Consider the following 18,226-nt stretch of genomic DNA (forward strand, 5'->3'; position numbering starts at 1 on the left):
TGCTGCTGACTCCTGCTTCTTTGTTGAAGCAGCTTAATTTCATACAAAGGCATCTATCAATATATGACTTTGTGGAAAAGTAATATCAGGAAAATATGAAATGACTGTGGTGCCCCATGGATCATGTGTGACACACAGGAAAATCCATATTAAAAAAATAGTCCACACTGCAGAATTTCTTAGAGTCTTGAATTATAGCTTGCAATGAATCTCTCATTACAGAACCAAATTCAGGCAGAAAGGTATTTTTAAGGAAAACTAACAGTACTGAGACATAACAAAACTTCTTGTTCTAAATTAGTGTTCTCACCTAGGGTATTTAATCCCTTCCTTTCCCAGATGTCTCCTTACATGGATCTCTGGTAAATATATGATTAGTAAGACAGATGATCTTTATTTATGGCTTCTCTTGGATCTTCTCTTTCAGGAGACCTACGCAAGAATGTATTCTTTTCTTCCCTAAAAGGAATAAAGACAGTTTTCTTCCATATAGGCTAGCCATAAAATTGGTTTGTTAGAATTTGACCCAACTTTTAGAGCTGGAACAATCCTCTCTGTATTCTTTGAGTCCTGATTCTACTTATTGGAATACTAATTTATGACATTAATGAAACTCATACTAAAACACTTTGCTTAACTTAAGCACACAATTTAGCCAAACACATGTTTAAGGACTTTGCTTGAGTAGTGTCTATATCCTTACTCTTAGAGTCCAGCGGTTGTGTTTCGCAGCTCCTCTTCTCATCATTAATTCCCAGTTTAGCTGCACAGTGAACCTATACTGCAAATAATTATACTAATCTCTTGCATTCTCATAGTTTTGCACTTGTTATTTTTATATTTTTTTACAAGTATTTGGTTTCCTTCCTCACCATGCCAAGTCTTGTCATGGATTCTGCACATTTTTACCATACTGAAAATAATTAACATTCCTCACAGGAGGCAGAAAAGCTCCAATTATTTTACCTGGCTGTGTAACTCTACTGCAGTAAAACTGAATGGTTATCCAAATCATAAAGCAGCAAATCCCTTGCAGATGTGCAGACAATGTTATTAAATAGTCCCATCGGCTCTCAGATTTTTCTCTTTGCAAGGAAATTGAAAGCTTGATTCTATACTCCTAAAAGCAAACACATGTCACAGAGCAGCCCCAAGTCTGCACAAACTGTTTATGACTGTTTCCCCTCTCCAAACAACCAGCAGTTCAAGTGCCAGAATGTCTGTCTGGAGCGCTGGCTGCTCTCTATCACTGTGACATTGTCCAGGCAACAATTACATTTTCCAAGAGTTATGGGGCTTAAAGAACTTATTTGTTTCCTTGACTCAGCTGGCTACCAAAGCCATACTGATATTCAGATTTTGAGCAGGCTTCTCCAAGATTGCCAGCAGCACAGATAACATCCCAGAAGGTGAACTCAGAATAGACATGGTGGAAACATACACTTCTAGGCAATCCAATCCTCCCACCCCACATCCCCCATTTTTTTAAAGGTATTTTACTGATTTTCTCATTATCCAAGCAGAAACAACCTTACAGTTCAATCTCTAGGGCCATCCTTCAGACATCTCATAGAAAACACATCCACTTAACCCTGGGAAGTTGGCTAATGTTATTTCAACCACGTCTTTCTGGAGGAATAAGCAAAAAGTGTCCTGAGCTCTCAGCTGCTGCTATTATTTGTATTGCAAATAATACTTCCTGTAGGCCTCCACAAAGAGCTGTGGTCCCACTGTGCTGCCCACATGGTTCCTTAGCTCCTGTGAGAGTTTACAGTCTCACTAGATCAGAACCAAAAGAGAAGTGCACTGACATGCCTAGGCCCACAGCACACACCAGAAGCAGCGGTGGAGCCTGAAATCAATCCAGAAATGTATGTATGTGATGTGGTAAGAAAACTGCTCACGTCTACAAGAGTGCCAGGATATCTCTAGTTCCCTGGCAGCCCCGCAGTCCTGGGAACGTGGGGAGGAATTTCTACAGATGCTTTACTAAGACCTGCTTTGGCTTTTCAGCACAATGTGCTTGTTAAAAGGGGATGCCCTCTTAGCTGTCTACCAGCTAGAGAAACAACTGATGTTGATTAAAGGGACATTGAATTCCCATGTTTGGTGAATGTGACATACTGTCTCACAGCTCTTAAAACAAAATTCTCCTTCAGGAAAACCATATTCTTCAAGCAATTATAAATAACATCTGAAGCAATAAGGCCACTCATAGGATGCTTCTTATCCTCGAAGATCACAAAGTCAATGTCAGCTCTTACACTTCCCTCTTGAAATGAATCAGTTCCTTCTTTTGGCAGTTGCTTTGTTAAAGTTCAGCAGTGAGGAGGAAAAGAAAGGTTAAAGAGCAGCCATTCATCTTGCTAGCATAATAGTTGTGCAAGAACAGAAAAGGGTAAGGCACTCTGAAACAATGCATTTACCATCAGGGAATAAGTATATTCAACAGCTGGAGCAGGAAACAAGCTCTACTACTGACTGGTTTTGATCTTTCTTTTGAGATTTCTTTTCTCTGCTTGATATCTGAAGACAAGGCATATCCACAGTCCCCACTTACTGCAGTAATGTGAGGGTCGTAAAACACTAATAAGGCCATTAGTGTGACTCTAGCTCCTTATCTGTGAAAAGGAGATTCATGATAACTACCTCTGAAGTCAGTCCTTAAAGAGTATTAAGAAGCACTGTAGATTATTACAACATCCTTCTCAGTGCTGAATAAATAACCCTATGCCTTCTCTTAATCCCTAGCACATTAATTCTTCACTATGGAGAATAAACAAAACTGCTGTTTTCAAAATGAAGTAATAACAACAGTAATCCTGTTACAGATTCAATGCCTTTAAAGATGCCTTTTTCTTCAATACATTTTCTGCCCTGAGCAAGATTTATGGGATTATGATAAAGTACATTTATATGGTGGGTGGGGGGGGAGCAACCACTCAGAAGGGAAGGCACCCCAGATCAACTGCACCAGGTAAAAATCCTATTAAGAAAACACCATTTCCTTTCAGGTGTTCCTGCCTTTCTCCACGCACATGCCAACCCACTTACACTCCCTCTCACAAGCCTTTTTTCCCAGCCCTAAGAGTAGAATTTCCTGCCTTCTGTCCTCTCAGTAATACCACTGTTGTTCCAAATATCTTGTGTGCAAATGTCATACCCTTAATACTAACATGAAGTGGATTTGTAAAGCAGAAGCAAAATTCCTCTATTTTCCGTACTAATTTTTTGCAAATGGATCATTCAGATGAAGAGACTACCACTTGGCAAATTTCTCACGTTGCTCTTTCCTCTCCTCTGCAAGCCCTTCCTCAAATTTAATACCTCTGGGCCTATCCAGGTTAAGGATATAACCCTACTGACATGCAGTCTGCTAGCCTCTACACTGGTCCCCTTCCTTCTAAGAGTTCATTTGTCCCAAATCTGTTCAGTGTCTAGGTGCCGTGACCAACGTAATGCAGGTCTCATGGGTGCTTTGAAAGCCTCTGTTCAAGGGCTGTCCCTCATCTACTCTCTCAGGCTCCAAAAGCACCACTGCTTCATCCCAGAGGCCTTAGATCACCCCAAAGGGTAGCAGCAACTTCATCTCAGCACTTGGCACTTCCCAGGCTCCTTGGTGCTCTCCTAACCCAGGCGTTTTTGCTAACAGGTCAGTGCTGGAAGCGCTTACAGGGCCCTCATTCAGACTGTTGTGGATGGGTTTTCCCAAACTTGTCCTTGCTCTTCCAGACTGCCTTGGGCTTGCAAACTCCCACCAGCTAGGGTAAAGAGTACCTCTTTTCACTTGTGTCATGACTCCTCATGGGACACATGTAGCTTACAAATGCTACTACATTCATAAATAAATTGTCTGCAAATCACCAGTGGTCTGTAAGGCCCTGGTAGGCAATGCACAGTTGATAGGCAGCATTGCATCAGGGAGTGAAATACATAGTATTTTCAGTCAAAAATTTGATTCTGAGGTTATGTACTAAACTACAAGAAATGCTGAGGGAGTCATGGACCTGTTCTGAGCAGACTGAGATGTTCAGCTGTTGAGTCAATGACCTTTCTCCCTTCCAAGAGAAGAAAACTAAGTACTGAATACCCCAGTGCTATCAATGTAAGAGCCTGATCTCTCAGTGCTGATCTAGTTTGTGAGACATAGCCCTAGGACTCCAAAAATAGGGATAATAGGGAAGGGCTGGTTAACAGCACAAAACCTTGCGATATGGATAATGAGTTGCATTTCCTTCTAGAGGCTCTCACGCAATCCAGCTGACCTTGGGATGCAACGGCTTCAGGGAACGGTTACATAAATGAGTACGGCAAACATCAAAGCGAACAGAATCAGACAGACAGACCACACAGACTCAAGTGAATTTGAACATTGCTTTCGTAGCACTATTTACATATTTTCTTTCCAGAACAAAAGGAGTCGGTAGGCATCTGTGCCTATTACAATATTACAAGACGAACAGCAGAGTAGCTCAAATCCCCATATCATTTGTTTAGGTAATTTTCATACATTTGCTTTTTGAACACGTCTGACTGAAGGAAGCATGAAAGGCTGAATGATAATGTGGAGAAGTTAGTAGAGAGGAAGGGAGAGATGACAGCAGGCAGAAAGAAAAGGGAGGGAAGCTAAATGCAGGATTTCCCTACCACAACTCTTCCCTTCAGAATAACACTGCCTACTTCTGAGAAACATCCTTGAGACCTTTCACAGTAATTCTAGAGCATGTCATCAGATTTACTTTTTTAACTGAAAGACTCATGAAACTGTTTCAAGAGACTGATTCTCAGTTATTCCGAGTACAGCTAAAAGCAGCTTTTGAATGTCATGTTTTGCACAGCCTAGCCTGCCCAGCACACAGTGCTGGTCAAGATTACAGAACATTTTCCTTGCTGAAAGCCAAACAGATGTCTGAAATACATTTGGTGGAACATATATAAACATGCACCTCAGTGTTTTTTCTCAAAATAATAGCCCACCCCCCACCACCACCCCAGCCCAACAACCCAGATTTGATGGGGAAATGAGAAATGAAATCCCAGCCCATATCTGGCCCCCATGCCACAGGTCCCAAATACCTGCTGTGACCTAGGCATCTTCTAAGATGCCATCCAAGTCTGTGCTAGCAGACACTCTTGCTAAAAATAAGTAAACTAAAGGTACGGATTTTCCTTTGGCAGGAGAGGCAGCCATCCTATTAAACCTTCTTACCCTCCAAAATAAGATGGCCACATTCTGCCTGCTGAGAACAGTACCTTGCTTACGCTAACTCCCAAATGGTGACTTCCCTGCAGTAGTGCTAGGTGGCCTGCATCAAAATTGTCTGGAGGATTATCCTAACAATTTACCAGTCTCGGCAATCAAGTTCTAGTGCCCAAAACATTTTCTAGTGTTAATTTACTAGCATAGATGTTCACAGTTTCTCTTGGCCTCTGGTTATGGATTCAGAAATACCGTAAAGTTCCCAGATTCAGATTCATGCCTTCACTGAGGAGGAGTAAGTCCTCCTCAAGACCTTGGTATCAGAGGAAAGAAAATGGATAAAATACAAATCAGGTAGCAAAAGACAGTCTTTGTGGACTCCAGCCCTCCAGCATTCACACTGCAGTTCCCTATGCGGAGTGCAGAACCTCGAAGGCACGTCTTTGCTAACTGGAGGGTTTCCAGCAAACTGGTCCCTATATTCTCAGGGATCAATTTACGCTCAGGTTAAAGTCCTTTTTCAGGGCCATAAAGGGGTACTAGAGATTCAGGTGGTAGATTGTCTTGGTGAAAAAGTATTCAAAGGTCAGCTGTAACTGTCAGACACTGACAAGTATACTCAGGAGCATGAGGAGAGATGTCCTGAAAGCAAAAATGATACCGTCAGCCTTCAGTCAAAATAACGGATAAATTAGGTTTGCCATGGTTTCACATATTTATGTGAAAAACCATACAGTCTAGGAAAATCTACCAGCATACTTGGCACAGTATGAAAAGGCTTCCTGTAATGTTTCTATTTATTCTCTTGGTCCGGGCCTGCCCCAGTTTCCTTAAAATCTATAGGAGGTTTCATCTTGGACATTCATTGGAGCTGGACTGAAGAGCGTGGCTCTAATTTTCCCACTTCCAGAGCAGAGTGACGGCTCTGCCCCGTCTGACTAATCATCCATCTTAATAACTGCCTGCGTATGCAGTTTTTTTCTGTTCCTCCTGGCCTGCAGCATTTGTCTGTACCTCCTGTGAAATACTGCCGCTCATTTCTTATCAACAGCCCAGCACCACGAGGGCTCTGCTCACCCCCGGGCCCTTGGTGAGAGCCCTGACGACGGACAGACGGGTGCTGCAACCAGGTCAGCCGTCTGCTTCCCAGACGCGCTTGGGCACGGGCGCTCTCGTATTACGACCGTGAATTGCCACGGCCAAAGGACAGGACGCAGGAGATACAAGGAGAAGTTCAGAGGAGTTGACTGTTGAGACGTAGGGATCATGTCAGAATTTCACACTCAATCTCCTTTTTCATTTGTAAAGGAGTAACGATTTCTTAGGAATGATATTCCAGCTAGGCGAGGGCTTTCTTCCATTTACAAAAGTTGGTAATGACCTGCATTTAAGTCACATCTGCTTTGCAAAGAAGATGTAAATCGCATAAGAATGCAGTAGACAAAGTGATCAAAAATACAGCAAAATATGTAGACACTGGTAGCAATTACAGAATATTTCTTGTTATAGTGAGCAGAAGAAAGCAGCCTAATACAGTGTATACAGGAGTCCCTCAGTTTTCATGTAAGCTTTCACTTTCTCAGTACTTGATAGCTACTGGTTCAGGCCCAAATACTCCCAAAATATCTAATTTTAAAAACTTAAAACCATCCCTAAAATTGTACTCCTAGTAAGTAAAATATTTATGCATATGCTCAAATCCAACTGATTTAACAAAATGTAAACATATAAATGAGTCCTTGGATGGAGTGGACTAGGATTGCCTTCAAGCATCATTCAAGTCCCTCTGCTGGGCTGAACTAGATCAAAAAAACAGGTATCAGGATTTCTGCAAAGGCATCTTAACCTTGTTAATTTTAACAGGAGTTCAGCTATTCATTTCAATGGAGACAGCATTTTCCTTACAGGGAAACTGATTCTTCCCCATGCAACTCTGAAGTGAAGCTGATACAACTCCACTAGCAACTCCCACATAAAATGGTAGAATATGGAGAAAGATTGAGTGCAAGGTTTCCTGATTTTTAACACAATGTTGATCTAAAATACTGGTTGAGGTCCCAGCCCTTCCCTACAACTGACCATTAACCTGAAAAATGTCCGTAAAACCAAGTCCAATATTACTTGTCATTACCAGGGAAGCAGAAACAATTATTTGATTAATATACGCAGAAACACGTTGAGTTTCTTAGATAAAAATACTTGGAGTTTCTTAGATAAAATACACTGCAAAAAAGTATGGTCCAAGCCATTATTTTTAAATTACAAGCAAGGCTGAAAGTTGAAAGAACAAAGAGGAATGGATTAAGTGCTACATGTATTTAATAAAATGCATAAATGGATAAATACTTCTAGTTATTTAACTTGGCTACAGCTCTCCACAGTAGCAAACCAAACAGACTGACAAGAGGCCAGAAAAAAATCCCTGTAACAAAGTCATTAGTAGTAGACAAGCTTAAATTCAGGCTGCTTTTCTCCTAAAATTGTGGATATACGTATATATAATATTCCAATCTGCTCTTAATTCTAAATTTATTTAAATTATTCAGATAGCTACACAGAAAAGAAATGAAAGTAGAGTATGGGTGAGACTGCATCTTGTGGTGCTGTCAAGAAAGAAGAATGTTCATCAAAAAAAAATCTACTGTTTGAGTTGCATTTAGTCAACTGGACTTCTTTATACGATGGTCAATTATTTTTTCTTCTTTTTCCTTAATATAAAGGTTAACAACAGAATATCCTGGACACTATGGAGAAGATATGGACATGATGATGTATACTTATGACCATTACATCCGTGGGGCAACAACAACTTTCTCTGCTGTGGACAGGTTTGCTTTTTAGCTCTGTTTTACTAGAGATTTTTTAAAAAGGCTCTCCCTTTCCTATTTCCCTGAAGCAGCACATGGCTACAGGCCATCAGCTGTGGTATTTAGCATCAGGCTAGTACTCCTGAGGACCAAAGTCCAGAATGCATGTGGCTAATTGTCCAGAGCGGTGTACAAGGAAAAGGAGACATTCATGCACCATGGGATCATCTGCTGTGTCCACCTGAGTATGAAAAATACAGTGGTAGGCTTGGCTAAAACTCAGTTCCACAAAACATGACAGAGCTTCAGTTTGTTTCTCACCAGCCTCTAGTTACAGCATCTTTTCTCTAGCCCTGTGAAAGCCCAACCTGGAATGCTTTGCCCTTTCAGGGGACAAAGGCTTATTCTGACCCACCTTTCTTGACAGAGAAGCACAGAATCTGCCAGCATGCAAAGATGAGACCATAGAAACTGCAATCTGTAGGTTACAAAATGCCCAGGTCGTGCAACTGAAGCATTGCAATGCAGGTCTAAACAGATCTGAGGTCACATCAGGAACTGAAATTAATGCAACGCACACTTACTCCTTTGCAGGGATTGAGTTCATTACTTTCTCTTATTCAGCCCTGGTGATATTTGCCTTCAGTTGCTCTTCTTGTGCAAGGCCCTGTGGATAGCAAAGTTGTAGTCATGCCAAGGGATGCATAGGTGCCTTGCTCAATTAAAAAGAAACAATTCTCCTTCTCTATTACATACAATTGCAATGTTGTAAAAAGTGGATCACACATAAACCCAACAGTGCTGTCTCTATCTGGGACTAGAGAGCTCCGAATGTAGCAGGTCTAAGCAGCATGTGAGCACTCACAGAAATCTGAATGTGGTAGGAGGGCCCTGACTCTCTCGCACTGACTGCAAATTCATCAATCACGTGAGCTATTTCATTACTGATGTTTCTTTGACACCTCAGTGCAGTATATTAAAACATTTGCTATCAAACACAATATGGACAGCAAGTCAATTAGTGTGCTTTTTAGCACACCAATATTTTGCTTTGGTGCACTGCACCAGCCAGTTGTTGCCAAGAATGGCAGAGGAAGAAGGGGAGACAGGGGAGGGAAAAACTGGGATTCAAACACACCAATATTTAGAGTTGCCTCCAATGCTGTCCAAAGGAGCTGAGCTCTTTTGGTCACTCTGATGTTCTCAGCTCACTGGATTTCATGAGAGTTTCCCTGAACCAAAAGATTACCTCTAATAAGGAGGCCTTTCCAGAAATTATAACACATTTCCCTGAACCAAAAGATTACCTATAATAAGGAGGCCTTTCCAGAAATTATTACACGTTGTTAGACTGCTGCGGATCAAGAATTTATAATTTTCTGATTAAAATTCATTAGCCTGTTTATTACCAACTGGAAGTTGCATGTACAGATTATTCCTACAAGTGGAAGAATAGCTTTCATGGTTGGTTGACTCAAAGGTATCTCCCCTTCCTGTGGATAAAGACACAAGGCTGCAAGGTATTTCCCTATACTGGGATTTTCTCTTATATATTCCTCAGTGCTGCTGTTATCTCTGGTTCTCATAGGCCTTGCAGAGAGCAGGAGTGCTACTGCAAACAGCGCACTCTCTGCAGCTAGATTCCAACCATCATCAGATATGGGCCAGGGTAATGTCAGGAATCACACAGATTAGTGTGGAAAACAGAGCAGTTCAGGCAACCAGTGCCTTCGAGCAGACACACACGTGTCACTGCCCAAGACTCAGCATATCTTTCAGAGTGAGGTGACAGTGTGGGACTGGCCAAGAGCAGAGAGATCACAGGGACGACAGGAGTTCAGGTCCTCACAGGTTACCAGATCACAGTATTTGGAAAGGGCAGCAGCCACCACCACCTCTGTTCTGCCTCTGCTATGACAGTAGAGATGAACCTGCAACAGTAGCAGGTGAAAACTATGGACAAAAGATTTTATTAGTGCAATCTGGGAAACTTTTCTGAGCTAATGAACTTGCTGGACTGCAGCTTCTAGAATAATTAAACCCAGCTTGTTCTGTCCTAGTGTATCAAGTGAAAGGATTTCCTATGATGCCAGTTTGTAATTCAGACTCCTGCAGTAATTCTCATGAAGAGTGTGCATGCAAACGTATGCAAAGTTTGTCTTCCTAAATGGCTCTTCACAGCTGGCTAAGGCAGAATAGGAGAAAAAAAATGCTATTCCCAGTCCCAGCCAGCCTGAAGTCCACACATGCCACTCGTCTGTGTGCACATGCTGTAGATTTTGAGCTTGCTTTTCTTTTTCAAGCACATAAAAACCTGTGTCTCTACTATCCACCTCATATCAGGTAATGCTCCGGGGCTAACAAGAAGTCTCTGAAGCTATTTTACTGTAACCCTAAGCTCTCCTAGTCACTTCAAGCAATTGGGTATTTTTAGACTTTTTGAATTAGCTTGCAGAAATCATATCCTTCCCTCCTACCTCCTAAGACACCACATTATTGGGGTCACTGCTGATGTGCAGATACTTGAGAGAGCACGTAATGCCTCTAGTGGATGCTCCAGAAAGCTAAGAAAAGTGACAGCTGAATTTCCCTGCCTATGTATTGCACATGAATGAATGAATTGTTTTGCATTATCAGAGGTCTAATGAGCTCATCTGTGGAGAAGAGGGTTTAAAAGTGGTTAACATTCACATTTTTAGGCCCCATTTTAAATGAGTCAAAAAGGAGAAAGCAAATGTCTGTAAAGCAAGGCAAAGGCACCTGGAAAGACTCCACAGAGGCTTGGAAAATCTCTGAGAGCACATCTGGGAGCCTGGTGGTAATGTTGCTACAGACAGGATGAGCTATGGACATTAAGTAAGGCAACATTTCTAAGGAGAGGTAATATCTTTTATTAGACAGACTGATACAATTAAGTTTCAGGGATTTTTGCAGGTGGATACGGGATATGTGAAGCAGTTTGAAAACAACGGAAACTGCCCACACAGACCTACATGTTGTAAGCCCTTTGCAAAACAAGAACAGCTTCAGCCTGAGCTCTGAAACCTGTTAAGTGGTGGTAGCATGAGCTCCCTCGCAAAGCCTTGATGTGAGGCTGCTGGTTCAGCTCTTTCTGAGCACCACTGAACATTCATAGCCCAAGCCATGGTGAGCAGCTTGGACAGAAAGATAGGACTATCAGGTGTGCTTGGCATGTGCCTCAGCTGCCCTTCGCTGTGTAGTATAAAGTAACACATGCAGATTGCCCTAAGCTGATTTCTTTTTTAAAACTGTTTTCTGTTCCATCTATTTGGCTGATCTGAATAGCCAAAAATTTCTTAGTTGCTAGATCATCACTGAAAGATACATCAGCCTTCAGATAAACCAACAGTAACTGCATTTGAAATGCCTAGACAGCTAGATTCCTGCAGACTGAGCTGAGATAAATTGTCAGGTATTTTAGGTTTGTAGATTGAAACTTTTCCCTATAGCAGGAAAAACTCAAGTCTAATAGCACTGGGCACATGACAACTGGAGAATAAAGGTGACAATCCAGTGCTGGCTCACCAAGCCTAGCAGAATGCATGAAATTAGTAAATTGAGGGGGGGATCTATAAACTGATGAGAAGGGTCTGCAGGGACAGGCCCTTATATAGACTACATATGTAGAACCTTCATATATACAACACAGTAATGTTCATATGGTAATTTCTGAAGGAATCTGCATCCCCTCAGGGGGAAATTTCAAAAGACCTACAACGTGAAATAGGCTGATACCTATGGAGTAAGCACACAGCATCAACAGTGCAAAGTAATTCCCTGCTAAGGAATTCCTTGTAAGGAACAGCGTATATGCCATGTTACGGTTTATACACACTTCAAACATGAGTAGTACAAAAGAAAACAAATTAAGAAATTAAATGCATAAACCAATTGGCCATCACCCATGTGCGTATATGCTTAAGTGTTTGCAAATCAAAGCTTAAATTAAAATTTCAGAGATAATTGTTTTAGTATTTTAGAACATGTAATTATTTCATTTGAACAGAATATATTTCTTTTAAACAAGCAGAGTTTTAACTTGACAATATCCTTTTTTTTTCAGAAAAATGACTGAACTTCAGCTTTTGAGATGAAAGTCTCTCTGATAATAGGTGCTAATCTTGACTGATAAAACACTGTTAATCCGCATAAGTCATCTTTTTCCTCTGTATGGGTATCTGAGTGACCAAAAGAGTAATAAATACCTTTCAAGGGCATGCATATAGCCCAAATGAGGACTACCTAAAATAAATCTAAAATGAATTTCATTAACCTTTGTTAACAGTTTTATGAGGAAATAATAATTAAAATCCCTAGGAAAGCCTAAAGAAAAAAGGACAGAAAAGAAAAATAAAAACTTTATAATCAGCCTCAGACTTGGTGAGGAGTAGTAGACAGACATGTTCCAAACAACACTCGGCATTAACTCGTGAATTAGCAGAGTAAAATTTCAATGGAAAAACTCAGTAAATGAAAACTGAAATGAGAAGCTTTACACCTACCGAGAGCTTAAGGGTCAAATTATTCTTATTCCAGGGTAAATAGGGTCATTCAGGCAAGGAAAGCATAGAAGAAAGCAGGTGATACCCAAACCTCAGGTAGAGACACATCTCTGCTCTTAGTTAAGACCGAGTTAAGTCAGTCCTGTGCCTGTCTGCACTGCTTGGGGCTGGCCAGCACAAAGCGGGGACATGGGCAGGAGTCTTGTAGAGGGAGCTCCTGCCGAGCCATTTCGGCAGCACTGCCCATCCCATGTCTCAGGCTTAAGAGTTCATATTAGCAGAATCCAAATTTTCAGAGCCTTTTGGAGAACTCCCCATTACTGCTTTGAATGACTGCTGCCATTTGCAAGTACTGTACTCTAGAGCTAACCGCCGGAGTCACCCAGCACCAAACAGCCTAAACTGAGCAGCTGCACTGTGCATGCTCTGCTCCACAGCAGGACAGCACTTGCTCCTCTGAACCATGCCCTTCTGTCAGGGAGAATGTAATGTACAATAAGCTTAGGCAGAAATTTTCAGGGTATTAGGTAGGTATTGGGTGCTAAATCACTGACCTCCACTGTTGCATCCTGCTGGCATGTTTCTTTTTACTAATGATTATTAGCTGGTATCATATTGCTCTCCTGAGAGAGAATTAAAACATGCAATTAGTCACAAAGCAGGAAGAGCATAAACTCTGTTTACAGTAGTAAGAGTTACCCTGCCTCACATGTGACAAGTGGAGATCAAGGATGAGATATGAATTTAATTTCTTTCACTTATTGATTCTTTCACATCCTTAATAAAGGTCACTAACTAGAAGACCTATCAGTGAAGCAGGAAAAAAAAAAAAAAGAAAGGAAGGAATGATTTTGCTATATGGATAACTACCCACTCAGAAATGGCTTGAAGCTCACCCCTGCACTTTACTTTGTACATATTTCTGAGCAATACATCACATAACAATAACTTTTGACTAGAACCATCCTTTTCCTCTTGGTTTCCTTTCCGTTTAAAGCTAATTCCGGACTGATCACCATCAAGAGTCACTGTCTTCTGAGAGATACTCAGATACTGTCTGCAGAGAGATACCTGATTACTCAGAGAGTAATTACTCAGAGAGTAATCAGGTTGTTGGGGAGTGGGAGGGAATCACAACTTGCAGACATACTTAATCTTCTTCTGCCACACAAAAAAACCATAAAGCACTCAGTGGAAAGACAGGCTAATGGCAGACAGATGTCTTTGTTGCTGTAATGTCTGGTGTAGAGTTGTTCTTCTCTGTACAGTCTTATCCTCTGCTGCTGCCCCCCTGTTGTCTCATTAACACTTATGTCTTGTCTCTCTTCCCATACAGGGATCGTCAGTGGAAATTCATTGTCTGCAGGATGACAGAGTATGACTGCCCATTTCAAAATGCTTAAAAAGATTGAGTATCCCAAACTTGGAGAGCTTGGGGAGGGTTAGGGTGGGGTGAGGGTGGATAATTACGGGAGAAGGACAATTAGACTCACAAAAAAAGTACATAGACTCATCAGCTGTCTGTTGAAGATATAATTCTTTCTTGCCTCTGGAGCTATTAAATAAATTGCCATCCCACATGCTTGCAACAGCAATTTTGAAGGATTCCCTCAAGCTGCACTGGCAGTTGCATCCCCCAACTAAAGTTGCTGATGACACACACGTTTAAGACACACAAGTTTATAACATATGCACAGTTACCTTTTATATATATTCTGAAAACATACAACTTATTTTCACATAGCATCTTTGTATAAATTGCTTCCCAGAGCAAAGTCACTGCAAATGAGGAGGAAACATAATACAACCTTTCCAACATGAAATAGTCTTTCTTATCTTCTGCTTTTACTTACAAACCAGTGATCTCTACCAGCTTCTCAGCATTTAGTAGCTGGAAATGTGCTGAAAGTAGTATTAGTAGGTCTCTGACATACTGCATCTGGGGTTACCTGTTACAGCTCTCAGCAGAGCTGTACTGCTACAAATGCCTGTCTAGGCAGGGGAAGTCCAGCTATATGCAGTAAGGGACGATGTCAGTACCTGATTAAAATGAGAGTAGATACATCAGTAAAAACAGAAACCTAAGCCAGATTCCAAGTCTCTTTTATATTGCCCTAAAGTTTTCAATGCCCTAACTACCCCAAGAGCACTAACCTGGGCAAACCTGCAGTAAGCTAGGCCATGCTCACTCAGTAAATGTGTATACTATACCCATCAGGAGTCTACTTTTCAGGTGCACTGGGCTATCACCATAGGTGCCTGCGTGACAGTATCTTGCCTTAACAATGTATTCTTGGCCCAGATCAGACAAGTAAAACTAATGACTTCAGGTCACCTCAGTTCCTCCAACTTGCAGATCTCATTCCCTGAAAAGGATGATTTGACCAGGTTTCAAGACTGCACAGCACTTGTGCAGCTGTAATCTGACAAGAAAGACCACTGATCTCTTCTGGGAAGATCTGGGGTGGGACTTTTGTTCTTGAAGAAGACAGAATTCAGGGCTCCGTTCTTTAGGTTGTAAAGTCAATGTAAGACTTACGGTGGCTTTAGTGGCACTTGCTTAAGGGCCATGAGGAATGGGCCATGTACCAATTTCAGATTTTAAGCTTCTCAGGAACAGCGGTGTTGGTCAGTTGGTTTTCATGTCCCAAGCATTTTTAATATATTTACTAGCATACCCACAAGTGTGAGCATTAAAACCACACTTGTCCAATAAAAGAATAATAGGTTTTGCATTGCTGTAGCCTTGTTCTTTCTTGATTATACTGTTCCTACAGTGACTCATTAATTTGTACACAAAGAAACCCTCAGTCATTCTCACAGACCATGAGGGTAATTAGGGAATTCCTGAGACAAGTTAAGTCGCAGTGGAAAGGAGCAGTTAAGAGGCCCAGGGAAGCAGCAGAAGGGTTTTAACTGACATTGTCAGGGAAAAGAAGCCAAGAGAGGTCCAAACAAGACAGCACCAGAGGAGAAAGCACTCACCCTAGAGGGATTTGATGAAAAAAACAGGTACTATAATTAAGTAGGTAGGGATCATCTCTGGGAACACCTGCCCTAGATGGACACCCAAACATTAGGTAGTACATCCTTCTCCCTACACTGATGATTACGTAGGTTTCTCTCGAGTGTGTGTGTGCACGCCATCTCTAATATAAAAGCATTGTGGATTTATGGAGGCTCCTGAGGGGACTGTGGAAGATCAGCTTACACCAATCTAGATACACTGTGCTATGTAAGGGAGCAGTTCTGCTCTCTCCTCCACTGGAGAATGAGCCACAGTTCATTTCTGCTCCTTTCCCTCTGCTAGCAGTACTGCTCCTGGAGCCATATCGTCACAAGGATATCAGATAGGTCACCCAGAAAAAAACATGTTTGTTTTTGGGTAGTGTTAGTTTTCATCTGCATTAGACCCCAGAGCCTGCTGAGTATGCAGCCATGAATATGCTCCAGCAGCACTGTGGAGGCAGTAGGAAAGTGGCTGTAAGAGCTGGTGGGAGTCCTTTTCAGCAACAGATACTGGCCAGCTTAAAGTGGATGTGAAACCACATCTTGCCAGAATGAAACCAAATCATGCTCACAGGTATCTGCAGATTTGTGAACGTATTAAGGCATCCCGTTCTCACTAAAACAGCCTCAATGAAGCACCTTCCTCCTTCCTGCAAACTCTGGCTCTGTTTGCTCTATTCAGCCCCCCTGGAAATATGGGATCACTCAGATTTATGGGCCACTCCTTGCAGCACACTTTTATGAGGCAGATTGAGCCCTTACAAAGTTCTGGGATAGGTAGAAGGAACGACTGATGTGGAAGATATTTCATCACCATGCAATTTGCTATGACAGATTAGCTGGAGGTAACTAAAATCAGCAGTCTTAAACTGCCTGCACACCTGCTTTCTCTCTTTCCCAAAATTACATTCTGAACACTAATGCACGTTCCGCCAGCAGTGGAGGAAATCACTCAGGGATGTGCAAAGATTCCTCTCTGTGAAGTATTTTGAGCTGGACATGGTGTATGAACCACTCATATACACACACAGGCAACTTTCCTCGGACTCCTGCTGGTCCCAGATTTGGAGGAGTTTGACATTAAACCAATTCTGTTCATCAGAGAGATTTTCTGCTCCCCAGACAGGGACAGTTTAGGTAAATTTTACAGTCATAGAACAAAAGCCAAATTTTCTAGAGAGAAGCTGTCTTGCACTTATTAAATAAGTACTCTGCGCCTGAGTTGAAGCAAGGAGGGAGGAGACTAAAGAGAAGTCTCAAATAATCCTGACACTTTCAGACCAAGCTGTGGTCAATTAGTCCAGCCTGTATCATTTTCATCGTTGTGAGGACTGCTGTAGATGACATCTTGCTATCCAGCAGGATAATAACCCTATTGCGGTTATTCTTACTCCAGCCAAACCCCCAGTCTCTCATGAGAAGGACTGGCAAGAAAGCCAACTGAAATCTCATTGCATGACTATGAAAACTTTCCAAATAACTCTATCTTCAGCACTGTTGCTACTCCCTTGTGCTGTCAGCACAGACAGAAGGACTTATGATGCTGAAGAGTCAAGCCCAGGATGTTTCCTTTAGCCCAGCCAACCCTCTCTTGTTGTGAAGTACCTCATCAGGTCTCAAGGCAGGGGACGCACTACATTTCTTCCAGCCTTTCATCTGCAAATGGATGCAGCAGCCCCTGGATGAGTCCCCTCTGCTTTCCGTTCTCCCATGTCATATCATCTCATCGACCTTTCTGCCTCTTCTGTCCCCATCACCTCCTTCCTCCCACACTGCTTGCTCTATTCCCAGCAGCGCCCTAGCACTGCATTGCTGTGTGGGATACATCTCACAGGACTCTTCTCCAAAGAGTTAAGTAATTTTCAAAAGGCGAAAGGCATAGGTGGGAAACAAAATGTATCTTGTGAACAGGCAGAGATGGGGCATGGAGAAAAAAAAAAAACAAAAAAGTAAAACTGAAGCAGAGGAGGAATGGTTCCCGTGAGGTCCTAGGACAGTGAGTCAGCAAAGTTGCAAACTGAACTTAGTTTTTATCTAAGCTGCAGTATCCACCTTTAATGTTTAGATAATCTTTGTGAGTGGGAAAGTATCACTGAAGCTGATAAGGTTCGAGCCTGAATTCCTCAGGGCAGAGCAACGCAATGGTGAGACTGCTTTGCAAAAGTTTTCTGGCTTTAAAAACTGATCAAACCAGCTTTGAGTTTTCTAAAATTAATCTGGAAAAGAGAGAATTTCCAGCTACTTAGGACACCCTTACTATACAGAAAAGGACTGAGCCACCTTCTGCTCACTCTAACCCAAATCAGATGCCATTGTAGTGAAATGAACAGTTGGTCCTATACAGACAAAACGCAGCTAAGAGCAGATGCACTGTTTGGGGAAGCCCACAGCACTTCTTCAGTTCTATACCTTATATGGCACAGAAACATCCCACCTACACTTCTAGCATAAGGTGTAATTGCCCCCCCCATCTGAGAGCCAATATAGGGCCTATGCATCACTGAAGTCCCACATAAGCCTAACATTTTAAATCAAACCTTATTTCTTCATGAATAAAAACTTCAGCAAATAATAAAACTTTATTTATTTAATAAATAATAACACGTTTAATTCAAAGATTTAGGAGGAAAGCACTTCTTGGTAAACAGGCAGCTCTAGCAGGTCTGCAGATAGTATACAGCCAGTAT

General features: G+C 41.8%; 1 protein-coding gene across 1 annotated transcript in view; it reads left to right on the forward strand.

Moving 5' to 3' along the window:
- DPT (dermatopontin) overlaps positions 1 to 15,265 on the forward strand; it is a 29,380-nt gene extending 14,115 nt beyond the window's left edge. Inside the window, exons 3-4 of the mRNA XM_062595678.1 lie at positions 7,921 to 8,028; positions 13,867 to 15,265. Coding sequence (XP_062451662.1) covers positions 7,921 to 8,028; positions 13,867 to 13,933 — 175 coding nt within the window. The 3' untranslated portion in view covers positions 13,934 to 15,265. The remainder of the gene's footprint in view (positions 1 to 7,920; positions 8,029 to 13,866) is intronic.
- The last annotated feature ends 2,961 nt before the right edge of the window (positions 15,266 to 18,226 follow it).

The sequence above is a fragment of the Rhea pennata genome, chromosome 1, assembly GCF_028389875.1.
Source record: "Rhea pennata isolate bPtePen1 chromosome 1, bPtePen1.pri, whole genome shotgun sequence".
NCBI lineage: Eukaryota > Metazoa > Chordata > Aves > Rheiformes > Rheidae > Rhea > Rhea pennata.